The sequence below is a fragment of the Pocillopora damicornis genome, chromosome 6 (assembly GCF_964200805.1).
Source record: "Pocillopora damicornis chromosome 6, jaPocDami1.2, whole genome shotgun sequence".
Taxonomy (NCBI): Eukaryota; Metazoa; Cnidaria; class Anthozoa; order Scleractinia; family Pocilloporidae; genus Pocillopora; species Pocillopora damicornis.
Window position 1 is genome coordinate 20067344 of NC_142675.1, and position 27939 is coordinate 20095282.

The 27939-nt window shown below is 36.9% G+C and overlaps 1 protein-coding gene and 1 long non-coding RNA gene across 5 annotated transcripts; one reads left to right on the plus strand and one right to left on the minus strand.

Annotated features, from left to right (window-relative positions):
• Positions 1-605: 605 nt before the first annotated feature.
• LOC149044347 (uncharacterized) lies at positions 606-4907 on the minus strand. 3 transcript variants are annotated; one of them, XR_016187475.1, is made up of 3 exons: positions 3979-4907; positions 2843-2987; positions 606-2162 (listed from the first exon to the last, which is right to left on the minus strand). It is a non-coding gene; the product is annotated as an uncharacterized LOC149044347 (long non-coding RNA). The 3 variants fall into 3 exon arrangements; XR_016187473.1 differs by lacking the exon at positions 3979-4907 and adding an exon at positions 3210-3497; XR_016187474.1 differs by lacking the exon at positions 3979-4907 and adding an exon at positions 3210-3497 and having other exon boundaries at positions 2843-3095.
• On the plus strand, positions 3475-27643 carry LOC149044348 (patched domain-containing protein 3-like). Of its 2 annotated transcripts, XM_089208897.1 has the most exons (11): positions 3475-3650; positions 7951-9174; positions 11292-12436; positions 13489-17689; positions 19213-19319; positions 20715-20809; positions 25858-25945; positions 26136-26203; positions 26795-26876; positions 27312-27336; positions 27553-27643. In XM_089208897.1, exons 1-4 carry the CDS (start codon positions 3604-3606, stop codon positions 13956-13958), a joined length of 2886 nt encoding a protein of 961 aa, XP_089065023.1. In that variant the 5' UTR covers positions 3475-3603; the 3' UTR covers positions 13959-17689; positions 19213-19319; positions 20715-20809; positions 25858-25945; positions 26136-26203; positions 26795-26876; positions 27312-27336; positions 27553-27643. The 2 variants fall into 2 exon arrangements, with proteins under 2 accessions (XP_089065023.1, XP_089065024.1); XM_089208898.1 differs by lacking the exons at positions 19213-19319; positions 20715-20809; positions 25858-25945; ... (2 more) ...; positions 27312-27336; positions 27553-27643 and having other exon boundaries at positions 3488-3650; positions 13489-14085; positions 14828-15399.
• Positions 27644-27939: the final 296 nt, after the last annotated feature.

The following is a 27939-nucleotide window of genomic DNA, read 5'->3' on the forward strand; positions in this document are numbered from 1 at the left end:
AGGTTGATTTCAAAATGCGCCAGAAACCCCATTTTCTAACTATTAACTGCAAAACAGGACGAAGGCATCACGCGATGTCATGTCTTTGACATAGTATTGACATACTTGAGAGATTTTTAGTCGATAAAGATGCGGCTTATTTCCGTTTCAGTGGCCTAGCAACTGTCTGAGGTAGCTGCGACAATTACAAATAGTTGTAAAGGCGCCCTTTTTTAGAGTTTAAAATCGAATACTGTCAAAAATCAAAACTCATGAATTTCACTCTCGTAACTAATCACTATTTCCATGGCAAGCCTCTCGGGCTCTCAACGATAAATACCTTATTTCCAATATGGTTTTCGTCGATATGGTTTTGGCTGCACTTTTGAGTAACTGTCGTAAGTGCTGGTGGCCGTTGCTGCCATTACTAACTGAATTATCCAAGGTGTGATCGAGTGACTAACACCAATATAAGTCAATTTCCTTAGCTCAGAGTAGGCATAAATATTTCAACGAGTTGCATTGGCTGGTATTTGGAACGAGGTCAGCTTCATTCCAGGTTATAGATTTGAATTTCTCGCAAATGCTATCCCCAACTTGAACATCATTCCAAAATTTACACAGGCTTTCCAGTCGGCTATGTTAATCATGTTAGTCATGTGTATATTTTTACACTGTAAACCACATTCAGCAATACTTTTTACATCTACATTTTCTTCTCATTTGTTTTTAAGTTTCGAGAAGGCATAACAATTGAAGACCTTAATTAATTTAAAAACCTCAATTAATTTTTTTTAGCTTTTTGGTACCATTCTCTTTATATATTGTTATTATTATTATATAAAGTAGATCATAGCTTTTAAATATCGAGTCGATTATCAGTAAATAGACTATTCAATTTTTTAGTTTTTGCTCAGGTGTATCTCTAGTTACAAAATGAAATGGGGATTTGAAGTCGGAGGCTCAAGATCTACTATTGCAAGAACATGCGAAAGTTCTGCATAGTTCGTACTGGAAAGGCGAAATCAAGACCGTCAAACTTAAAATTAGTCATTCTAATCTTACCAAAAGGTGGCAAACAAACGTCTACCGCAAGCTTAAATATGTCTATTCGGCAGAAAAGAAAGATTCCTTGCGAAAGGTTTTGATGTGAAATGTTTATTTTTCTCAGCTTAAACAATCCATAATGTGTCTTGGAGAACATAATTCGCTTTGCCCAATGTTCTCAATTTTCGTTGGTAACTTCAGTGGAAACACTGATGTAAAATTTGGCTGTAAAAAAACATGTTCTCCATTTCTACACCCCCAACTACTTGCAAATGCAGAGTAGTTTCATTTCGTCCGCAGAAGTAACACCGAAAAGATTGAGCGCGAAAAAATGGCTGTTTTGACTAACGATCAAACGGTGTAGAGGAATGATGTACATATTGCCAGTCCATATTAGAAAGAAACATGTGGTTACAATTCTGAAAACAAAAGACGTGTAGAGTAATTTTTGCTGTGAACTTAGTGAGGGAACTGATTTGATCGCTGCAGTTTGTTATCGGACAAGGATTCTCGTGAAGGAAAGTAATATCACCCGGTTAGCTCCTTATCTTACAATGATGCAGTTCCTCAGATTAAAGAGGGGTGTTGCTAGTTTTATGGTTTAGTATGTAAAGTATACCTGGGTTCCTCCCACTCTTTCATTACAGACTACTGCAAGTCAACGCGAATGTAACACTTACTTTTCCGATATATTCCAAATGAAGATAGAAACTGTAATTTAATGTAACTGTCAATGCAGAAACTTCTCAGAAAATGCACGGAATGTGTCCTTACAGAGTGATTGACATTATAAGCTTTAACCGTTCTCAAGGTTTCAATTTTCTGCTCTCTCTGTCCAAATCGCCCTAGTCAATCAAATGTACAGAAGTGTACCTGGGTTTGGTTTCTCGGCTTGTTCAGCCCGATAGGTTCCTCCCACTCGTTCATTACTTACTGCGAGTCAGTACAAATACAGCACTTATTTTTCTGATATATTCCAAATGATGGCACAAACTGCAAATATAACTGTCAACGCGGATGCTTCTTATAAAATGCGCGGAGTTTGTCTTTAGTTGGTGATAGGCATTATGAGTTTCTTAATATTCTTGACGTTTCAGTTTTCTGCCTCCTCCGTCCAAATCCCCTTTGCCAGTCAACTGTGTGGAAAAAAATGACAACTGAATTAGAAAAAAAAAGTTGAAACATGGTCAGGAAACTGATCTGATCACCGTGGCTTCATGGCGGACATGGATTCTAAGTTCCACAGTACCAAAAACAGGTAGCTCGTTATTTCATGAGGATGCATTAACTCAGATTAATGAGGAGTGACAAAATGTTTTCTTTTTATATCTGACGTTCCTATTTCCTGACTGTTGCTTAGTGAAAAGGACCGATCATCAATGGAAATGAAAAGGTAAAATTCCTTTCTATTTTCTGGTATATTCTGATATAACCCAAAGTAAGATAAAAACTGCAAATGAACCTAATGGAACATCAATTCTTATATATAATGTCAATGCGGGAACTGCTTTGAACAGGTACATACATTGTACCCAGAAATTAATCAGTATAAAAATTTTTAACATTCTTGAACTTGAGCGCATAGTTCTTTTATCTTTACTTATAGGTCCCACATATGTTATAGGCACACGTTGCATAATCACTTTTTTTGCCTACTCATCATCATCGCAATAGATAGACAGATAACTCTATTTAACGTGGACGAAACGTCTAACCGGATGGTCAGTTTACAGGTTTTATACAATATAAAAGATAATCAAAATAATACAATAATGATATTAACTATATAAATTTCTACTTCAACTTTTCAACCAACCCTTAGTAAACGTGCGATGGTCCTTCGCTAAAATTAGCAAAGCAAACTCTGGTAAGTGGTTGTCGTCGGTTTATCCTTACAACGTTTTAATGACAAGTGAACCATTTCATACAGACATTCCTCCTTAAACTTGGACACGTTCCAACTACGTAAAAAGTAGATCCATAATTAGCTCCATCATTTTCATTACGCGTGACTTGTTTCATCAAAGAAGAGGTTTTTTCAATTTCTATCAAATAGTAGGTGAGGCCACCTATTGTTAAGGAAGATAGATCCAACTTGTTATTGAATTGTGTATAGAAGCGTACAGTAAAATAAATGAGATTCAAATCAAATTTCACCGCTTTGTAGCCAAACGACGGTCTACCTTAGATAAAAGTCGGAGGTCCTTAAAAGGACACTACAATCGCACACTCAGAGCTACATCCTCCTCCAAACTTACGCTAAAAGGCATACCAAAATTGGTGAGCTGTCTGTTTCTTCGTTTATCTTAAGAGACCATTAGATTCATACACGTGCTTGCAGCTCATATTACGACAGGGTCATATTTGAACTACAAAGGCATTCTGGGGGTGAAGGGTAAGAATTTGAAACCTCCAGAAAGTTTAAAACTTATGATGCAATCTGCTTCTGAGGGCAAAGTCCGCGCAATTTTTAACTGGCTTCCGCAAAACAGTATAATACAAGTGGTGATGCATGTCCCATCAGGCGCATTTGCAGTTTCTATCTTCATTTATCTTTGCGTTAGCTCGTAAGCTGTAATGAACGATTCGAAAGAAGCTGTTGAGATGAAAAAGCCGATGGGCAGGTAAGTGCACGTATTGTGGCCATCCTGACTGGAGCAGTGACTTGAAGCGTTAACGATCGACACTGAATACGCTGAAATGACAAGCAACATTAACATAGACACAGCTTTCCTTAGCTTTACGAACACATTTAGTAATCAAGAAAGCGAAATATAAATGGCAAACATCTCACCAAAAAAGTCATTAACACTATTCTTTAATCTGAGTGGCTGCATGTTCCCAAGTTAAAATTTGGTTCATGAGAATGCATTTCCGACAACAAACCACACGGGCCAGAATGGTTTCCTGACCGATTTTAATCCTTTTTATCAACTTCAGGAAAAAACTTACCTTTGAGCTTAACTTGAAACATTGAGAAATCTATTTATTTGGCTGCCACAGTCATTGATCTGCTTTCGGCATCTTGTACAGGAGGTTGATTTGAAATTTAGCCCAGGGCTTCGATGCAATGATAACAAATACATAATTAAAATGCTGCAGACTAAATAGAAGCGAGAATGGTAAGGATTTTTCGCGGAATACGAACTTTGAAAGATGCGATAAAACGATGAAGATGAACCAGTCGTCAAGTATAAAAGAATAAAAATTGTAGGAGTAAACGATGTTTACATTGTACATAGCGTTCCCACCAGTCGCAGTATAAATACATACGGTGATTGTCGGCCAAAGGGATTGTCGAGCAAACGTGTTAATCTTTGCATTCTTGGTCTCTGAGCACAATGACACCTTGAGGTCTTTCATTTAGGAATGCTTCACACAGCTACTATCACCAACTACAGCTAATAAACAGGGAACCGAGAGGGAAATGAGTTAAATCTCCGACAAGGAAATGTTATAGTGAGAGTCATAGTAGAAGTAGGTGTAGTGAAAAAGAAAAATTTGGAGGCTGTTACAGAGGAACAACTGCAGGCAAAACCCCGATGCATTGTGTAGCATCCGGGAGTAGGAGACGCTTGAATAGAAGGAAGAGCGGACTTCTTTAATACCGGCTATTTTTGCATGGAATCTTTCGTAGTTATTAACTGAGAAATGGTCGCTGCAAATGTGACCCGAAACTGGTGTCCAACCATTAGGTTCTCTTTTTGTTCGAACAAATGCAATCTACTGTCGCTGCACACTTTCATCAGCTGGAAACTGGTGAGGGCTAACTCCGTCTGCATTTATTTTGTTACAGCACATCACTAAACAGCGCTTTCCTGGTTTTCGTTTTCTTCGCTTGGAATCCTGTTGTTTTCCGTTTATATTATAAATTTCAATGCGGCTAAAAGTGGTACAGTTTTGGATAAATATATTTTCAGGTCGTAATTTGAGAAACATTACGTGCTTCTTATTTCCGTAGCGCTATTGTGTCGCTGACTCGGTTCGTTTCTTAAACCAAGACACTGCGTTTTATACTGTTTGCTAGGCAGTTTCATGACGTGCATTAACGGTTTCCTCTCTCAGGCTGTCGGCTTGTTTTATTTACGATAAGCGAGAGTAGGTAATTTACTGTTCACTCAACTGGCAGTGGTACATTTTTGAAACTAGTAACATTGCGAACAAGATTAATTTCATCACGTTTTCCGGTTGCAAATGACAAACAAAGCTTGAGTGTGACGCTCAGAACAAGGCGTTTTTTGTAAACGACGGTTTACAGCATGTTTTTGTTATTACTCACTTCCACTGGAAGTCAAACTCAGGAACACGAATGTGCTATATGTGTTGTTTAATGTTGGGTAACGTCATCTCTGAAGAAGTTTCAGCCAGAGACGAAACGCGTCAGTAAAAATAAACAAAAAGTTACAACAGCAAGAATTCGTACTTCGTGCTGCTAAGTCTCCGTTAAAAAATAGAAAGAAAGGATAAATACATTACCGGAACGTGGAAGAAGAGTATCGTTTGCAAAACCAGATGAAGACCCCCCATAATTTGAGACAATAGTTTGCGCTTATATCACGCTCACTTCAGAACCGATGGGCTTGAGGTCGCAGTGATGTACACCGGACAAAATCTCGAGACTCGATAATGGTTAAGAAGAAAAAGTAAGATAGATATATTTTTTACCGCTGTTTGCTATGGCATGCAATTTACTTGTGGTTTTGAACACAGATACGCGATCGGTCACTCTTCGATAATTCAACCCCTTCAGAGAAAGTGTTTTATTTCTCACTTCGTATTTCATAGTCTCTAAACGGTGGCTTGTAACAAAATGGAACAAATCTTTGTTTTTTTTCCCGCTCGGTAGCAGCTGAACAGCGAGGGCGAAGTTGTTACTTTCAGGTCTTAGCATAACCCTTTTCACTGCCTTATACACGTGTGCGGTTCACATCACGTGACTTAGTCGAAACGTTTTAAAATGGCCGTCGATTAAGCATCAACAAAACTTTGTACAATTTTTTTTTTAGCACAATATATCCTTTATTTACTTATTTAGGTTTCTTTAACCTAAGATGAATGTATTGGGACAAAAAAAAAGAGGGGAAAAATTTGCCGTCAGTTACCCTAAGTTATCGGGAAACCCCTAAAGGTAAATAAAGGGAAGCTACTACAGAAAACAGAAGGTCTTTATATGAGCAGAGTTCTGCACCCCATTCATGCGAAAGCTTAAACATCTTTCAAACCGTTTTTCTAACACAGTTAACTATTTTCCTCGTCACCATATTCCCACCAATAGCGTAGCTTAATTTTTTGCTCATAAACCCACAATTCCTCCAATCGCTTTGACGAAGGGCTAACGCTCGAAACGTCAGCCTTTAAACCGTTTACGGTGGCCAATTTACGCTTTCAACTCAGTTGTTAACACTAAATTACCTGTTTTACTCTTCCACCGACGCAGCACCACAGTTTCTTTAGAAACTTACCCCCTTTAAACCAATGTTTGTCGACTTCAAACGTATCGCATTGAAAATGAAAGTTAGCGATTACTTTGATTCTATGGAAAATTCAGTTTTAAGTTCTCTGTTCCTGATTATCATTCAGTTAAGCCCAGTTTCACTAAACATGTCTCGCTGGAGTGAATGGCCATGGGTTATTAGTCAAGGATACAAATAGTAAGAAGGTTCAAGTTTAAAACTTACTGCATAGTGTGCCGACCTTATTGGTCTATGTATCCAATTCACAATCCGGGCTGATTCCAAGCAATAAAGAAATATTATTGCAACAAACACTGAAAACACAAGAGAATGATTCTTAATTTTCTTGTCAAAGAAGGTCGCATGCCATCCAGTCCATCGATACGTTTGTTATGCCTCAAGTGCAGTAAGAGTGATCACAAAGCTCCTTGCCACGAATACATTTGATAGCTAAATGTAGGTCTTTTTTGTCTGTTTCGTCTTAATCAAAGTCTAAAGCAGCGTGCCCATCTTTGAAATTATCAAGAAATAAGTTTTATGAGCTGCACCGCGGAACAAGGACCCCTAGCAATCGTTGCCACTAAACGTATGTTTCTTTTTCATTCAATATAAAAAGGAAGAAACAAACGGAAAAATTGACATCGTCGGAGTCTAAACCGGCAATAACTCAACAAAGAATAGAATTTGTAGTAGAAATCCTACATCGAGTCTAGAAAAGGATCTTTTCACGTTGTGTTCCCTGTCTGTTTGACTTAATGCGTGAGTAATTCCAAATAAAGATCACATCTTTTGTTCATGGTCAACACACAAGATATTTCAAAATTCACCCACAAAGCATTGCTTGGAAAACGAAATTTTCTCCGCTATACTTATATATTCTAGTAAAACATGATACAGCTTAGCCAAGAATTATTGAACTATAAAGCTGTCACACTGTGAAATAACCATTACTGATAACAACTCAGATGTAGGTGTGACTTCATCCTGTTAAGAAATCGTAATTCCACCTAAGTCATCAGTACTTCAGTTTAAAATATTATCTCCATAACTTCATCCTTTAAAAGTAGGGAAAGAGGCCTGTAACCTTTCCATTAGTATTCCTGAGGCGAAACACTAAACCAACTACAATAGCTACACTAACTACACCATCTACAATGGCTACACTTATTACACTACGTACAGCAGAGATACTGAATACGCCAACTGTAGGAGATAGAGAAGATAGAGAATGAATACTACTTATATTAACTGAAAGTATATCACTGATAACACTCTTAACCCTCAATAGATTAGTGTCACCATGCAACCTCACTTGCTGTACATGTATATATGTAAAGATTTGTTTGTTTATTTGTGATTGTAGTCATGACCTCACTTTTCCTGAATTACTTCCACAATACTATTTGGCAATTTTCTTTTAATATATTGATAATCCATTTAAAAGTCCCTTTGATCTACATTTTATTGTTAGACACTCCAAAGGTTACCAATTTATTCCATGTCTGCTCTGGTCATCCCTCTGCAATTTGTATTTGCGTCTTCTGAAACGCTTCTTTGGTTGGTACTGTGTAAAGATTGCCAGACATCCTGCGATAACAATCCAAATATGCGTCATATTCATCGGTATCTGTTCTATGGGTTTTAAGTGGTTCCATTCAGAAGACAGAGCGGTAAAATTGTTCATCCCTCAAAACAGTAGAGCCATAGACGACTTAGAAACTGCTGAGAAATACTTTCGAGTCGATTTTCGAGAGGAAATCATCCTTTTAACGGTATCACCTGGTCATCCCAATGTTCTTTCTCCTAAATGTGTGAGGCAGGCCTTTCAAGCTCATAATGCAGTTATGGGAATTGAATCTTATTCCCACTTCTGCGTCACACTCTCTGGGAACAAATCTAGATCCCTGAACGATTGTATGATGATCAACCCACTGGAATTTCTACAGTTCAATGAAAGCAAAGTGAGCAGCGATAATATTGAAGTGATTCAACAGGAATTGAACAAGGCTTACAATGACACAAGCTCACTTATGCGGAATGGACGCCCATTCTGGTTAAACTTCGACCGCATGTTTGGGGATGCGAATCGAACACAAGGAAGCATAACAGGCGCCAAAGCATTGCAAATGATTTATCTCCTCCGTAATCCCAAGGATGATGATGCAAATGAAAAGGTTCTCCAATGGGAAAAGACTTTTGTAGATAAACTGGCCTCAATGGTAGACAAACTGTCATGCTTCAAAGTCCATTATTCAAGTGAAAGGAGCATGGATGATGCCATAAGTGAAAGCACTGGGTCTGATGTCAGTCTAGTGTCAGTCACTTATAGCCTTATGATTTCTTTTGCTTGCATCATGCTAGGAAAGTTCTTGAATCCGCTGACTGGCCATTCTCTACTTGCCACCGCAGGAGTGTTTGCAGTGGCCCTTGGTATTTTAGCTGGACTTGGCCTTGGTATGTGGTTCCGAGTTCCCTTCCCCAATATGGTGGGAATAGTGCCTTTCCTGGTCCTTAGTATCGGCATAGATGACATGTTTATCATGGTAGACGACCTTGATCGACAACCATGTGGGCTGTCGACAATTGAGAAAATCAAAGCAGTTATGAAGCATTCAGGAGCAACTGTAACCATGACAACTATGACTGACTTAGTAGCATTTGCAGTTAGTACATCTTCTTCATTTCCAGCAATCAGGTAGGGCACTTCTTTAATTGTTGCCAATACCTTTGAAGAGCCTAAATTTTCCTCATAAGCATCAGAGAGCGTAAGCACATACCATTTAACTCTGCCAACAAATGGTCTTTCAGGCAGAAACAGCAACCCAGTCCTTGTTTTAAAGAGGGAAGGGTTGAGTTTTCCTTTTCGGTGCATTTTAGTTAAGAGTTGATAAACTAAACTCATACATGTAGTTATCACAACAGCCAATCAGAACAGATGAAAGAATCATAGGGAGCAAAACAGAATCCAAAGTGAATTCAAAAGTGAGTGACTAAATCACAAGTACACTCAGTTTTGCTTGTGATTGGAATAGAGGCTGGTTTAAGATTTCACATCAATAGGACAGTTCAGCAATCATCTGATTACTCTACATGCAAGGAAGAAGCATCTCAAAACTTTGTGAAAGTCACAATAGACTTATTGGATTGAGCACAAATTAATTTTAAAAATTATATTAAGCTTTTTCACAGAATTATTTTAACTTTGCACTCTTTTAAATTGCAACACCAAACACTGCAAACAAAATCAATAACAACGTTTGAAGTGGATTTGCATCAGCTCAAGTTCTCCTCATGTAAATATTGACCTCTATTATAATATATTTTAAATTCAAATTTGATTTCCATTGTTTTTATTACAGTGCTCGATGCATGCTGATCAATCAGTGATTAGTTCAACCTTCATGTCTTGCCAAATTGTACATACTCACTAGTTTATCTAGTTCAAGTCCACTGGCATAGTTTGGATGATACTCTGTCCAGGAGGAGACATGTCTTGTCATTGTGCATCCTCACTAGTTTATCTAGTTAGTCCTCTGGCATGGCTTAGATGATACCTCAATTGTGGGATCATTCAAGGTAGCTTAATGCTTCTATATATATATATATACATACATAAGTTAAAGAAATAAAGAGGATGCATCGATTCTCTGTCACTTTGAGTTTCGCACCTAAGTGCTTATCAGACAGAACCAGGTCTGTCTGACGAGCACTTAGGCGCAAAACTCAGAGTCACAGAGAATCAATGCATCCTCTTTAATTCTTTAACATATGTTTACTTGGCTCAGCTACCACAGCACTGAGCACTTTATGCCAAGGTAGACTCTACCCCCACATTCATTTATAATCATAATATTTAGTTCAAAATGACTAAAATGAAACACGCATGATTCCCTGTAACTCTGAGTTTCATGCTTACGCACTCGTCAGACAGATTAAATCTGTCTGAAGAGTGTGTAATCCCAAACTCAGAGTTACAGGGAATCATGCATGTTTCATTTTAGTCATTTTGAACAGTATTTCGCTCTACACTCATGTGTATTAAGCACTTTTCAATAGCATTTGCTACAATTTCCTACAATTATATATATATATATATATATATATATATGTATATTTATATATAAATATATATACATATATACACACACATACACACACATATACATATATCTAGTGAGGATGTACAAAGGCGAGACATGAAGGTTGAACTAATCATTGATTGGTCTATTCAACCTTCAGATATACTATGCTCTGCGAATGCATCAGGCACTTAACCACAAGGATAGACTATAACAAAGATTTACATATGTATATATATATATATATATATATATATATATATATATATACCTTTCTTCTTCAGGTGCTTACAAGGATAATTTTTAAATGCTCAAAAGCTCCTTTTCTTCATTTCCTTTATTTTTGTGAGCTTAATGTGTATTTCAAGGGTGATAATAAAGGGAAATATTAGATGCTAGTCACTTACATGTAGGGGTAGAGAGTTAAACAAATATTTATAGTGTTGAAAGAAAGAAGAGGATCCTAACTGACCTGAAAAACTTAGTTTACAGTTACAAACAATAAAATCTGTTCCTCTAAATACCCATGAACACAGATTTAGTTCTAGGTAGATGCTCAGTTACTAACTGCCTGGAAAAATTGTTCCCTACCCAATAGGATTTAAGATGATTTGACTAGCTACTGACATCTCAATACTTATTTATGTAGCAAGGTGAAATGATGTCAACAGTTAAAGTTTTTTTCAGATTTTCTTCTCCATCTAAATTTATACAACTATAACTTCTTTCATAGGTATTTCTGTACTTATGCTGCTTTGACAGTGACATTTTCCTTCCTGATGGTTGTCACATTCTTTGTTGCTATTATGACATATGACATGAGACGAATTAAATCCGGACGCAGAGATTGTATCCCACTTCTCCTGGCGCCTCCACCAAAAGAGGGTATGCCAGCCTGGGAAGAACCTCTTCCACAGACTTCAAATCGACTTATGAAATATTGGGCCACATTGTTGATGCTTCCAGTCACAAAAGTTGTGGTCATACTATTGTCACTGACATTGCTTGCTGCTGGAATATATGGGGTCACCCAGGTGGAGGAGTCTTTTGATAAGCGCATGCTGGCTAAAGATGATTCTTACTTGAAGAAATTCTTGACAGTTCAAAACAAATACTTTGGAAGTGGAATGGAAGTGAATCTTATAGAGACTGGTAAAGTTGATTACAAGCTAGAATCAACCCAGGAAAGCATCAAACAGCTGACAAACATCTTGATTGAAAATGAATATTACCAGAACCAATCAATATCCTGGATGGGCACATTTTATCAGTATGCCAAGATGTCTAAGAAAAACATTACTGGCTCAGGATTTCTACGCGAACTGAAACAATTCCTCCAAATTCCCACCTTTTCTTATTACAGGCAGGACCTGAGGTTTTCAGAGGATGGAAAGAAAATAGAAGCTTCTCGTGTCATTGGTTTTATGAAGAATTCCAGCAGCTCCACTTTCCATAAGAATGCAATGCTCACACTCCGTGAAGACATTGAAAAGAAAACATACCTGAAAGCCTTTCCGATAGTTCGATATTTCATATTTTTTGAAATGTATGCTATTGTGATAAAGGAGACCATACGAAACCTGATTATATCAGCCTTAGCAGTGTTTATTATCACAAGCCCCTTCTTAGTAGACTGTGCGGTGACGCTCCTGGTGATGGTAAACTTCACAGCCCTGGTTTGCGAGTTGTTCGGTTTGATGGTAATCTGGGATGTGGCTCTGAATGCTGTGTCCATGATTAACCTTATTATGGCTATTGGCTTTGCAGTTGATTACAATGCACACATTGCTCATGCCTACATAACATCAAACAAGGCAACTGCCAATGAGCGAGTAGTGGATGCACTGACTACACTGGGTGCAAGTGTTTTTATGGGAGGTAGGTCAGGAGCTCAATTACTAATTGCAAATCTTGTATTTTGAAAAATATGAAGCCTTCCCCACCACCACAAAAATTTCTTCTGTCAGCATTTGATTCCAAAGAGTTCATTGACATGTGCTTCACAAGACACACAGCTTTGGTATTTCTGCAGTGGAATCATGTGTACTTGAGGCATCTGTTGGTTGAGTATTGGTTGATACCATGGGTTGACATGTTGACTGGGTGTTGGTTGATACATTGGCTGATGCACAACCCACATACTGATGGAGTAGCAGCCGGCATGTTGACTGAAATCGGTGGCCTCTCAACCAACACACATGTCAAATGTTACTTGGCTGACATGCTGCTGATACTTTACCCACACACTCAGCCCACACTACTTTCACTTGATCTGCTTTTTTTGGTGAATTCTACCTACTCTATTCCAATGTTAGCTTATTTTCTCTAGCCAAAGTCTTTGTTTGTGTAATATATGGCTCAGGGAAAGGAGCTAGGATAGCTACCATTCCAGCAAAACAATGGTTAATAATATACACATACCACCCACAGTCACATCCACATATACCACCCAAAGTCCACCCATATGCTACCGACCCTTGACCAGTATGCTGCTAACTGTTGATGGCGATGTCCTGGTTGAGGTGTCAGACTAGTGGCAACTGACATATCAACCAAGTAGAGACTGATAGTGGTGACCTACAATCTCACTGGTATCTAACATGGCAACCCACAGTTGGCTGACTATTGGTCAATGTGTCTGTGGAGTATTGACTAACTCACATTCGACATGTCAGCCAGTACTATTGGTTGGTACTTGGCCAACAGATGCCTTAAGTATACATGATCCCTGTAGTGTAGCTGAATGAACATTCCATAAATATAGCCATCAATGTTGGCTCTTTTTTTCATATTAGATTTCTAAAGAATAGGATTTAAAGTTAAAGTATTTTTTCAGATACTGTCTGTGCATGATTTGAATGACTTCTAAATTTACCAGTACTGGATATGTTATGAACTCCTCTAAAAGTTTTCTTTTTTGTCTGATGAAGGATTCAGTACCTTCCTTGGCATGGTTGTCCTTGTTTTCACTGATTCAGAGCTTTTCCGCATATTCTTTCGAATGTTTTCTGGCATTGTTGTGCTTGGCCTTTTTCATGGCTTGTGTATCCTGCCTGTTTACCTGTCTTTCCTCTGCTGGAGACCTGCTGTTATCACAACTCTCTCGGTGGGGGACATTTCTGGTAAACATGGAGAAGGAAAAGAATCAGAAAATCCCACCAATGAAAATGACAGATTACAATTAACATCACGTCAACAAATGGACTCAACCAGACATGTCAACGATGCATTATTTCAATCACATCAGCACCCAAACTCTCAGGATGATAAACCAGCCAGCCAACAGAAAGAAAACGTTGCTGTTGAGATAGGAATTCAAAATATGGGGATTGAAGAAGACTCAAGAAACACACAAAGCAACAACATTGTTTCCAGCATCTCAGCAGAAGACCCTAAGTAGGAGACTAAGAGCACAGATGGACCAGCCAACTAACAGACAGTGAAGAATGGTCTCAATATACCAATTCAAAACCTGGGATATGATGTAGATGAGCATGAGGCTGAGATGAACATAACAGAGACAGAAGGTAAAATCAAACAGCCCTATGACTAACTCAAACACATTTTGAATGAAGATGGGTGTTCTTGGACTGAAAAAGAGCCCCAAATTACATCACTTTAAATTTGCTACTACTAGCTAAATCTTACTAGAAAACATTGCAATTTAAATTTGAGGAAGGTTTGAAAGCTGGAGTGTTAGGAGTGTAGAGTGTTAAGCTAGCAATTGACAAGATGCAGCTGTATCAATGTGCTTAAATTGAAAATCAGTGTAGATATTTTGACAGTTTGCCGAAATTACTTAGTTAGCGTGAAACTTTGGGTATGATACTTTTGGAACTAGTAATTCCATAGGACAATCACAGTTTAGTGACCATTCATTAGTTGGTAATTGTGAAGGACAACTCCCTGAAAAGAAAGTTTGCTGACAGTTGTAAGCACACCTGTTGGCCACAGTTGATCTGTTGGTTATCTGTCTGTAAATTGTCAGTAACAACATTACTGTCAGCTGACTGTTGGGTGACAGGTGTGCTTAAACTGTTGACTGTAAGTCAACTGACTCTTGGCTAACAGTCCACTGACAGTTGGTTGACCCACTTTGTACAAACTGTCAGCCAACTGTTGACAGACTATTGGCCGCCTGTCAACTGACTGTCAGCCAAAAGTTTGAAGCACAGTTGTCAGATGACAGTCAGTAATCTGTTATTGATCTGTCAGTAAGTTGTTGGTAACAATATTATTGTATTAACACATTTATAATCTAAACTTCAGGGCATGTAGAGGCTACATTGGATTGAAAGTTTAGGCCACATTTAGTGCCAGTTCTTACAAGGGTTGCGGAAATACTGGTGTTGCAATCTGCCATATTGCAAAGGTTATAAAGACCCCATGAGTTCACTTAATGTAGTTTGCACATGCACAAACTGATAAATGTATTATAGAGCAGGCAAATAGAGAGGGAGGACAAGGACATGGTTGATCAGTACAGTCAAAGTTTTGTTTAGATGTTAATTTGCGGGTATATCGCCAATTCGTAACCTTTCTGAGGGGGGCATTGGAGCCTATTAGAAGCTGCAAAACTGTAGAAGACAATCATCCAGAACCCAAAAACCCCCCAAAAATTTGATCAAAACTGAAAACCCCACGCAAAGCTGTCAATACCGATACATTTTCACATCCCAGTCATCAAAAGCCTAATCGATCCAATACGGTGGTGACAAGGGGAGCATACCTACACTAATTTCAAAAAATGGAACTAGCTGTCCCTTAATCAATCAGAACTAGCACCAGCCTTGCTACTTTTGAGAAACAAGTTGATAGAAACAATTAAAATTTTTAGCAAAGCTTTTGGTAGTAGTTGTTGTCTTGAATGCAATGTAAATATTTACAGCTTTTAGTGCTATATATTATCAAATTAATTACTATCATTATTAATTATAACATTCAAGCAGGCAGATTTCACAGTGTGATTACTTCTGTCTTAAGATCTAGTGGGAGACAGATGCATAGATGATGTCATCATTAACAATTTTTTGGTCCTTCATTGTACAAAAGAAATAAATTCTGAATTGCTGTGGGTGCGCAAAGTTAGAGATCACAGAGGATATGAAAATGTGGTAAGAACGTCAATGACATGGTCAGCTCCCCATCATGTGCCACTTTTTTGTTCTAATCATATTTTGACATCACTGTGATCTATTACATACTGAACAGATGCACAGAAACATTAAAGACAATTTTACATGAGTTAAGGCAACTTGGGTAGAATCAGGTGACTTCAGGCAACTTTGAGCAACTTCAGGTAACTTAACACACCCACACAGAACAAACAAAACAAAATATTTCTGACAACCACTGAGATCCACGATCCAAACTTTATCACATGCAAGATCCAGAATCCGGGCCCAACAAATCGATGAAAACTGCAAATTGCTGCAATCCCAGGATCTGCAAATGCGCTTTTGATCTGAATCCAAAATCTGGGAAAAAATACTGCTGATCCCTGGGCCTATTCCTCCCCTCTGCAAGGTTAGAATTGAAAATCAGCAAAAGGACAACAAGAATTTAAGCAAAGGGAGAGTGCTTAGGGATGTTGAAGATTTATATGGATTGCTCATATGAACTTCACTCTCTTCCCCCTTTGGTAGCCAAGATTAGCTCAAAAATAACTTTTCACTGTTTTCTATTCACAGCAACCATGTAACCTGAGAAATTATGACCCAAAATTATTATGATTAATAATAATAATAATAATGGTTTAATATCAGTACATCCATGGTATGGCTCTTCGCCTGATATAAAATAAAAAGAAAATATAAATAATAAATAAATCTGAATTATGAATTTGTAAATAGCAAGGTAATAAACAGTAAAATGTAATTATACAATATATATATTGTTTAAAACTAGGCAAGAAATTATTCCACCCTATTCCGGCAGTGCTTCCTTAAAATACATAACCCTTTGAAAATGATCTTGACATATGCAGAAAATTTGATGTCACCATTTTGAATTTAGCTCAGCAACTCTGCCACTTACTTGTGACCCAAGTATTTTTTCCTTCGTGATGGGGGTTGCAAAAGTTTTTAAAAAATTGTAAAATAAAACTATCAGCTGAAGAAAGAAAATGCACCGGTTAGGGTGACTAAACCTGCTTCTCTTAACTTTAGATTTCTATTTCAAAATATGACTTCAAGCCCTGTTTGTGACCGGAACTTTTGAGAATGGGCCCCAGGCCCGGGTCGTCGTGCTGTGTTCTTGAGCACAGCATTTTACTCTCACTCAGGCTTTTACTCTAAAGGGAAAGGGAGTTATTCCTAATGTTAAAGAAACCCAATAAGTCTCGGGTAACCATGGTAGATGGGCCACTCGGCTTTTTGCAGATTTTACCTTCATACTCACTGGCTTCAGAAACTTTATTAGATAATGCAAATACTAACAGCACCACAAGAATAATTAAAAATGGCCAAACATCTCCTATGTAAAGCATCGTAGCATGATATTTAAATGCAGTCAGTTGCAGTTGCTGTCAAAAACAAAATGGAAAATAATAAATCAAAATAAAGCGAAATAAATCGATAAAAAAGACAGGAGACTGAATCAGCGGAAGAAGAAACCTGCTGGATTAAAAACGACAAAAAAAAACCTGATTTTGGTGTGGCGAGCTCACGGAAGGCGCTGACACATCTAGATGCAATCGAAAATTGTTTTCATCCGCCATTTTGAACGTTATGCGGATTACCGCTGTACTTTAAGTTCCAGACTCCCTCCCCTGTTATTTCAATTCCCGTTCCCTTTTCAGTTAAGTTTTGACAACATCCAGACTCTTTGCAGATTAGAAAAGTAGTTTTCAATCAACAGCTGTTGTTACAACATCCAGATTCTTTGAAGACTGGAAAATTAGTCTTTAATCAGTGGCTGCCTCCCCACCTTTCACGTGTTTATCACATCTTTATGTTTAGATGTGACCAAAAACTCAATTGTGAGGAGTCTCTTCTCATCCAAAACATCGAAGCTAATCGAAGCTTACATGGGTGAGCAAGATACTTCGGTGACTCGTGCAGTCTTTAATCGTCGGAAAGTCACCGTTAAAGTTGTATGCTCGACGATTCCGTGGTAAAATTTGATATAGAGGTAAGTGCTTAAGCTTTGACCGCCATGAAAGTTTATCCTCGGACAAGAAAGGTGCACAGAATTTTTACGTTCATCTTGTCTTTTTTTTGTCGGCATTTTATCAGTTCTAAAAGTTCTGAAATTCTCTAATTTGCTTCGTAGCCCGCAATAAAAAATAGCGGCTACCTTGATCCATGTGTTTCGTGCTGAAATTAAAAGTAAACTTTCGGTATTCCTCGCCCGACTATGCTTTCAGTTTGATGTGAGGATTTCTTTAATTTCTTGTTGCCCGATGTTGTCGTTGAAAAATATGCACAAATTGGCATTTCGATCGATGAAGCGTTCGAAGTATTCGATATCGATAGCTCCGAATGTTTTGTGGCTATAATTTAATGGCTCTCCACGTGCTTAATTTTGCCTTCAATATTTTTTTACCTTAGATTGCCTTTTAATCTTTGTTGTGACCCGAAAAAACATTCTGTCTTTCATTTTCCGTTGGACTAGGTTCAATCAGTGGAAATGTTATGTCGATCGGACGGTTCACGGTCGTTTCGATACAAGTGGTTTCGATACAAGTTGAAGTCGATTCGTTACACATGTAAAGTGGATTCGATACATACTTATGTTACTTCAAGTTGTTTCGATACAGAATGCTATACCATATATAAACAACCAAAGGAACCTTCAGAGACATACTAGAGCGAACACAAACCTCTGTTGTAAATAAACCCATACCTCTGCTAACCTCCACATGGACTCGAATTTTTCTGGGATGGGTTTAACTCTGTTGCCCACAGTGCAATAAAACTACTGGAGGTGTGTTCCTACCTCAACGGCCTGGTAGCTTCCTGAGACAGCTCTTTTAGGAACCTCTGCACCCTGTTTTCATCACTTTGGGACGATTTCAGGTTGCTAAAAATGGCTCTTTTAGGAGCCACCACATCAATGTAAATGTACTTGAGTAATTACAACTATGTGGATTGATCAAGTCGCTTAATTAATCGAGTCAAATTTCAGCTAATTTGTTGAATAGAAAACAAAAAATCACCACACATATGAAAGACAGAAACTAACACTCTTATACTGAACTTTTCTAAAGTTTGCTTCAGTATCCAAATGACTTCAGCTTGTATCGAATCGACTTTACATGTGTAACAAATCAACTTCGCCTTGTATCAAAACGACTTGTATTGAAACCACTTTGTATCAAAACAACTGGACACCTGATCGGACACACACTTTGTTTGACTTTGCCTCAAATTATGTATTTAAGTGTTTGTCTCGCTCCATCTTAATATCAGCATGGCTAAACACTTTTTTAGTAATATTTAGTGGATTATGTAGCGGTTTTGCCTCTGCTATTTGAACAATTTTTATTGATCTACTTGTTTTGGGTGACTCCAGGAATGTTTGGCAAGTGTGTCACCGAAATTGGAGCAAGGGTGTGAACATGAACATGTTTATGTTTTTAGAAAAGTGTGGATTGGAAATACTTTGCCACCATGCCCCACTGAAAAGTGTAACATTATTCTTGTTTCTCTCAGCAGAGCTTTCAATAACACCTGGTACCCACTGGAGCTCTGGTGGGTGTTCTGTTGTGAATTGCCGGGTATACTTTGCCATGTTCAAGTCAAATTTACAGAACAAAAAGGTAAATAAATAACATAGGAAATAACAGTCAATTTAGTACTGGAGTAATCACCCTAGTTATTTTTTTAATCCTATAGTCTTTTTTTGTTAGATTCATTCTTTCACTGGCAGTTTTCTTTCTCTGCTTGTTTCGTGTGTATTTTAAAAGTTAATCACGCTCAAAGTAGAATTACACATCATTGGTTACCTAAATAGTTTTCAAACAAATTTGTGCTGAACTAAAATCATTAAATACTTTTACACAAGTAAAATCACAGCAGTTCTTCTCAGCTGCTGGTTAGAAAACAAACTTGAAAATCAGATTAGTTAAAACAGCTGGCTTGTTGATAGCACACGTAAATCAAATTTGAAATTTTTTTGCAAAGATGTTGACCTTGCTAAAAGACGCTTAACTTAGGCATGGCATTAAACACCTTTTTTAAAAAAAATTTATTTTAACCTTGTTATAGAAACAATGAGGCACTTACCAATCGAAAAAAAAAAGCTGCATTTGTTGAAAAATTGAAGAAGACCTTGTTCTATGCTATGACGATTGTTTGTGATCCGATATGAGACACAAGCCATGGGAACAGCTAAAGTTCATTGCCTGATTGATTTAATTCAATTATCTTATATAAACATTTAAATGAACACTTCTGTGGAAAAGAATAATCCTGAGGTTTTATCAGGAAATAAAACTGGTGGAATTCACAGCCACAAATCTTTAATTTCACCCAGTAACCAAAAAAAAAAACAGAAAAAACACAACACAGCACAAAACAAAACAAAACAAGAACAAAAACTTGCAATCACAAAAATGCGTTCAGCTTTCAAAGCTGAACGCATTTTTGTGATTTTAGATTTCTTCCAGGCGACTTTTACCTTTATAAACAAGGTTTGAGTAAAAAACTATTGATATTGTCTTCTCATACCATAAACCAAATTTCCAGGAATAATAAGATTTTGAGTTTACATGAACATACTGACTAAAATTTCAGTAACTAGTAACCAGTAACCACATGTCCTTTTAGAGGAGTTTTTGTGTGAAACTCAAGCAACAGGTTTGCAAATCAGCAAATGGAAGATTTTGATTAAAAATAAACAATCAGTTAAACATTTGTTACAAAGGAGTTGACTAATAATAAATGATCATTTACCAAAGTTCGCCACAGAAAACTCTGTTTGAAGCAATTTTACTCTAATGGAACTAATGGGTGAACGAGATTGGAATTGTTTTTCATATTATCCTCTGGCAGGTGCTTTACTGAGGTAGCCACTTACTTCAAATCTTATTGAAAGCACCACTCAGTGTCAGTAAGAATGGACAGGTGCATTGTGGCCACTTACATATGTCATAGTTTGGTTTTACTTGTAATTGTGTCCTTTGTCAAATGTTAATTTTCTTTTCTTTTTGAAGCCAAAAGGTAGAGGCAAATTTCTGTCTGTGAATGCCTGAACTTGGAAGAACATGAATACTTTGGACTAAGTTTTTATGACAAAAATGATAATTTGGTAAGTGCCTCATTGTTTTTATAACAAGGTTACAACAAGGCAAAATTTGCGTCCTGGTAATCTTGCACTCAATGTCAAATCAAAAATGAAAGGTACAAAAAATTAAGGAAAAAAATGACTTAATTGAAGACTGCAAATACAATCATGACAATTCCCTTGTTTACTTTTTACCACCACATCAGGATGCAGCTCAAGTTGCTTTAGTGTAATTTAGAAGGAACTTTGTCTTCTTGAACTTTGTTTCAATTATCTGGAAGTACAATGTTTTTTTGAGGCTTAAAGTTTACAATCAGAAAAATGGAGTGGCTTTGCAGAATCATCTTCTCAACGTCTGAATAAAACTGGCTCAGGGAACTGAAATATATCCAGAGAATTCTCCAATCTTTGATGCCCAATAATCCCTGATACGTGTTCTTGAGAAGATGGTCCTAGTAAACATTGTACATGTAAATAACTTGCTAGATTGAAGTTGAGTTCAAAAATTGCACTCTAGATATAAGGCCTCCATGAATTATTTAAGCACGTGGATTACACCAATGAAAAACATTGGTTTTTGTTTCTGTGGAAATCACAACCATTTTCCATCTCAATATACCACTTCCACCTCAATTAAACTTCACCTCAGAGTTTTAAAATTTCATTAGTTGGGTGTATAATTCACATTTAGATTCCTTCATTTTGGAAAAAAAAAATAGTCTGTTAAGGGTGAACATTTGTATTTATAAGACATCCATTGTACATGTAGGTGTGATAAGAAATATTTTTGCAAATGTAGATATAAAATTTCTAAATGCTTTCCTATCCTACAATTGCGTAAATGTGAGTGTTGAAAATAAATAAGTAAATAAGCAAAATAATACATTATTATATTTTCTGATGTGCACTATTATATGCAGCTGTGTCTTTTGCATCAATACTACATGTATATTCAACCCTTGTACATGTATATAACATGATGTCATAAACATAGAAAAAATTCCATGAAGTTATTTTGTACTTTCAAAGTGTAACATAGAGGCATTTGAAGTATACTGCCATTGATGCAATTTTGCCTAGCTGTTTTTCACTCCCTCTTTGGGGTGATAGTACAAGATCTATACGTGTATGTAAATTTTTTTTTTTCATATATAACAATTTCTTTTACTATTCAGTCTTATCCCTTTCTCCTGATCTGAATCTTTGTTTACTGTTAGTACAGCCGTTTCCTTTTCATAATATTATTTGGCATAGGTTGAATGTTGGCTTGAAGTGCTAAATTTCTCAGATATTTTTTTAGACTTTGATCACATGATGCAGAAATTGTGTTGTCATCATATTTTAATTTCCAAAAAAATGATTTTATAAAATTAAAAAATTTTTTTTCGATAAATATCAATAGTGTGATGATTTGATTTGCTTTCTGAAAAAAAAGAAAGAGGAAAATCTGGAAGATTTTCGGTTGCACACTTGAATTTTTTTCTCTAGAGGCTTTGCTCTCAAAAATCAATAGTTGCATAATGTTAAGCCAATATTTTCTTTCGGTATACTTTGATGTAAATGCACAAAATTTTTATGTACATAGCTCACAACTGAATATTTTGTTTTCATTATTCCTCCCTCTGGCAAATTTTTTTTTCATGAAAAAAGAACATTTAAGGAATTTTTCTTTGTTAAATAAAATTATGTTCTTGATACTGTTTTAACCCTCAACCTAATTTTTGTAATCTCACTGAACTTATCACAGACATGATGGCCTCCTCTGTCATTCAATTCCCCTACTTTGGCACCTTCAATTGATATTTCTATGGATTTGTCTTCATCAGGAAAAAAAGCAATTTCTTAAGATTTCTATCAGCACTTTTTGCTTATTATTGTTGTATCGTTTAATTTTGTTTTGTACCTTCAAAAAGTACATCAGATGTGCGTCTGCAAAGGAAGGTCTTTATTTAAGTTGAAAATAATGATTTAAAGAAAGTAAGGATATTGAAAAATAAGACAAATAGAGAAAAGGGGTTTTGATGAACCCAAGAGGATATAATTTGATGGCTGGTTTTTAGCAAGGAAGTAGGGAACATGTTCTAACAGTTTTGCCAATATTTTCGTTTAAAGGGCATGTAAACCCAAAAATACATGTTTTTCTTATACTATGTAAAAAGTGGCGTAGAAAACGAATTTGAAATTAGTTTTGTCCAATTCGACTTATTTTAGGAGAAAATCGGCATTTTCAACTGAAATTCCATTTCCGGTAAAAACAATAGCGAGAAGTCGTGACGTAAGCGGTGGAACCAAAATATTGCGCAACACATATTCCCCAGTAGAACTGGTGTGGGAGTTCGTGTAAGTAGCGGTAGTTCGGAAGATGTTTTTTCAGAAGATAGCGACTCGAATGCCTTAAGCTTAGTACATGACAGCGCTGGAGATAATCCAGAATCTTCAGGAGAGTCTGGGCCACGTCCTTAACAATATGAGCCGCGTAGGGTTCACCGAAGCGATCCGCACGAAGACAGTACAGAACATGTCGACAGCGATGCGACTGTCTCGGAAACTCAGACTGGTATTTAATTTACTTTGTGATCTATTTGTATTTAACATGAAAATGCAATAAAGCGAGGGTACAATCTAAAGGAATGCAACAGAATTTTTTTAAACTTGAGCTTCTGAGAGTGTTTTATATAAAATTATCAAAGGTGCGAGTGTGGAACTTGTCAACCAATGCCGACAACTCATGAAAGTGTTTGTTGTACGGAAATCGGGCAATTGTGACAAAATGGCCTGAAACCCAGATAAGTTGTATCACTGAGCATCCAGGTTTTCAGTCAATTTGCCTCGATTTCTGGGTGCTGGAGACGGCCAAGTACGCTTACAGGCAGCAGCAAAGCACAGATAATCACACCGGAAACGACTGAGCTAAATATTTTCTGTTTCATCTGTTTTGTTACATTTTGAGATCGATTTACTTGAGTTGTTTCTGCCATTGATTTAATAATACAGTACTAGAGTTGGTTGTTTTTCGCTTCTTCCCTGGCAGGAAATTTCGCTAAATTGCCTACAGATAGCTTGTTCGTTGGTGTTGGGGATATCTCGGCAAACACTTTAGGGTCGCTGTGCTATCTTGTGCGGTAAACAATATCCTTCATCTCAGAAGCATTTCCATCGATAAACAAGTTGTATCATGTACATTTCCTTGTGTGGCCTTCATAATTATCCAACCCTGTTTGTGTTTGCTTCGATTTGAAATATTGAAAAGATAGTTTTGCAAGCTGAAATCAGGATCTTTTAAGCTGTACTCAAAATGATGAATATTGTCCTACTGACCTTTGAATGTATTTTCACTGCTGTGAAAACCGCGACACAAATTCCTCTGCTGTCTCTCTGCAGGGTTTCTCAAAGGAAGCACTAAGTGGGGCTGGCATGGATTTTCTTATAGAACATAAGGGTTGATTATGGGATCCTGTATAGAATTCTTTATATAGAACCGACAAAATTCCAGATCACATTATTACACACTGATATCAACGAATTCTCTTTCTTTGATACGTGTTTCGAATTCAGGCAAAGGTTCAGACATGTCAGTGTCTTTTACGGGCTCAGCGCTGGCTCCCAAACAACTGACTTCCCCATAATCTTTCATTAGATGAGAAAAAAGATGTTTTTAGAGAACCAATAAAGCTATTGTTGTTTAATTAACGAAACGTTCTCATGTAAATCGATTTTGTACTTTCTCTGTTGACCTCTAACTTTTGAAGAGCTCAACTTCTTTCTCAGTTTGGTCAGCCACTTCCGAATCCTCGTCGTCTGCCGACTGTATGGGTTGTTTTTTCGTCTTCCGAATAATTTGCTTCTGGTGAGGCCTGAATCGTCGGTACAGCACCAGGAAGAAAAATGACTGCTACAAACAACAGAACGTTCGAACGGCTCGACGAAATCGGCTATTTTCACTTGAACAAATTTCACAAATTGTCGCTTCAAATTTGCGTCATTTAGAAATATTTGCATTGTATGCCCAGTTTTGTTTGAATCAGTACAAAACTGGACGGCACAACGCTTCACCATTACGAAAAAATAGATTATATTGAAGTAAACTGTAAGTAAAAAAATCATGACGAGACCAGCAAACAACGGCTGTAGAAAAGACTCCTTCATGCCTCACGCGATTATAAAACGAGACTTTGAAGGGTCCACCCGTGACGTCACAGGAAAGATGGCGCCATTCAAGATGGCGAATGTTTCGAATTTGGAAGAGCTTTTACAAAGTGAAAATGGACTTTTGAGAATAAACGAATGGTACCTTTGGTGTACTTGATATATTTACTAAACATCCATGTGAAAAGAAAATGAACGTTTTTTGGGTTTACATGCCCTTTAATAAGCACAAGTCACAGTGTATCTGTCTTTTATTGGCAGGCCATATTTTTAGCTTGATAACATAAGAGTTCATGAACAATGTGCTGGTCATTGTGGTGTGCAAAGAAAATTGCTTTTCTAAGCTTGCCTCTGGGCAAGTTGAAACCATTTCTCACTTGTCCAGGACCCATGGTATGGGCCTTTTGTCATCTGCAAGCAGAAAAAGGAAAAAATGCTTCATGCCCTCCAGGCAAATGTTAAATCAAATCAAGTAGTGCAAGTGGAAAATTAACTAGCACTGGATTATCTATCAGGACTTTTTTGCATGTGGTCATAGTTTTGGTATACATGTATATGTTTAAGCTACTAAAGGCAATTTATTTACATTTATTAATTTTTTTAGGACCCTTACCATGGAAAATTACTTACAAATTTAGCTTTGCCCCATGCCCATGACTTATTCATTTGTTTATTTCACTTTACTTTTTGGTCATTATTTACTTGTTTATTTATTTATTACATCCATTTTAAAATCACTGGTGATCCTTGTTAGGTTTTACAAAATGGTACCATGTACATTTGCAGTGTTAGGAGCAAACTGTACATTAAATACATTTTTTTTTTAACTGTTGTGGAACAGTGAGATTTCCAGTTTTTTTAGGGCATTGCAATTGAATTTTTGAAAGAGTGAAACACCTGTATAGCATTTTCCTTTGTTTCTTCAGGTGTCTGTTGCCTGCTGGTGCTGACTACAACCTCCTGGGTGTAGCCAGAATACTAGAGATGCATGGTATTATACTCTATCCTGCCAAGGTAAGACATTCCTTTGAAATGCTGAATATTTTAGATCTGAATTGAATGGAAAGAAAATGAGGGGAAGGAAAAATAATACCAAGTTAACTTAATTATCAATAAAATTCCTTACCCCTTTGCAAGTGATGGTGATGTGCTACTTTTTTTTATTCCTTACAAGACAAAGATGATGCTGAACTTTTCCTTGCAGGCCCAGCCCATACATGTATGTGTGTCTGTATATTTCAGAACAGGACAAAAAAATTAATACATTTCCTAGTAAGTTCATGTGCACATGGTGTTTTCTCTACTTTGAAGTTCCTAATCCTCCTGTCAGTACCCCTCACCTTTCCCCCTTTTGTCACCAAAATTACAGGTGAAGTAAAATGTTTTCGTGGTTTTGTTGATCATCTGTACCCACTGGTTATATTTCATTTCTGTTTCAGGGCAAAAATAAGAAAGTGTAGTTTTAAGAGAAGAAGATTTCTTTCGAAGCTCCTTCCTGAAATATTTGTAAGTTGCAGATGTCATGAAACATTAGAGCCTGGCATTTATGAGTACAGCCATAGGGCTATTACTCAATTAAGTTTTGAAATTTATCTGGAATTGCTCTAGTTTTTCCTTATTCCCTCTGTGATTAGTCTAGAAAATGCACGTCATTGTCTAAATCAGTTGGATGCAAATCAATTAAAACCAATCCTTACTTTACTAATTGTGATTGCCTGTGCTTTATATTTGCCTGTTTTAACTGTTTGTTTTTTTTTTCCTTACTGGTGCTGATTACTTCAGTTTTGGTTTTTTGACACAGTCTAAAACTACTCTGAACGAACCTATAGATATTTGGGTTAATTGTGTTCCTTTTTATCTTAGGGCCATAACTAGGATGTTGTGGCAAGTAGGAATGCATGTAAAAGCTTTTGGAAATTGCAATAACTACACATGCTTTCTTCAGGTAAGTCTTTAATGTGTTGGTTTTTCTTGAATACCAGAGAAATGTGGATTACTATTCTTTTTTGTTTAATGTACTCAGTTAAAGCTGCATGTACATGTATATCATTATTATAGAAATTTTGCACCACTGTTTAAACCAAAACATAAACCAACTCCAGTGTAATAGTTGGGTTCTCTGTGGCTCCTGGGGTACAGTGCACATATTTATCTCTCCATTATTTTCTGCCAATTTTGGAAAGTAAAATTCGTATTCATCATCTTTTTTTTTCATCCAAACTTGACTAATAATTAACAACTTGAATAAAGAGTTCTGTTGAGACAATTGATAATTTTTGTCTCGCTTGCGTCATGCCTTTTTTTAAGTTTTGTTATCAATAATTTTCCACAAGCGGTTGATCAAATTAAGGTTACTAAATTATTATGTGATTGTTTTCAGGTGAAGGAATGCCAGCCGAAAGAAGGTAAGGAAATGGATCATTATGGAAAAATACATCATAAATGATGCCTTGCAAGGTTAGAATTGGAAAAACCATTAAAAAAACACAAGAATCTAAACAAAACGAGAGTGTTTAGGAATGTTGAAGATTTCCTTGGGTTATACGGACAAACTTAATCCTCTCCTCTTTAAATAGCCGTCATTGTGTCAATCAAAATCATTTTTGTGTTTATATTTGCAGCATTTACAGAAGCTTGGAGGAGGGATCAGTAGAAATGTTTTTGTAGTAAATATTGCCATAACCACAATAAAGACAGACTGCTGAATAGAAATGGCCTTTATTTGACTTTGCAAGTGATTAACATAATCGGACGACCGCGAAGACGTTAGGAGTTAAAAGGCGTACAATGTATTGTTTTTCCAATTTTGTTCCATATCCCACAGCTGTTTGCGTAATGAAGTATGGGGTAAAAAAGAAATCTTGCCGATACTGCGTTGTTATGCATTTTTTTTCTGTTTAATCCACTTTACTGAATTTTGATCTTAGCTTTTGTAAAGTAAAGTTGTTGTCTACATGTAGCTGTTTATAGCCGAAAAACAAAAAACTACAGCATTGCCAACGTGGACG

Coding starts and splice junctions, on each gene's coding strand:
- LOC149044348 (XM_089208897.1), top strand. CDS start 3,604: ATGAACGATTCGAAAGAAGCTGTTGAGATGAAAAAGCCGATGGGCAG. Junction 3,651..7,950: donor ATGAAAAAGCCGATGGGCAG/GTAAGTGCACGT, acceptor TTTTATTGTTAG/ACACTCCAAAGGTTACCAAT. Junction 12,437..13,488: donor TGCAAGTGTTTTTATGGGAG/GTAGGTCAGGAG, acceptor TGTCTGATGAAG/GATTCAGTACCTTCCTTGGC.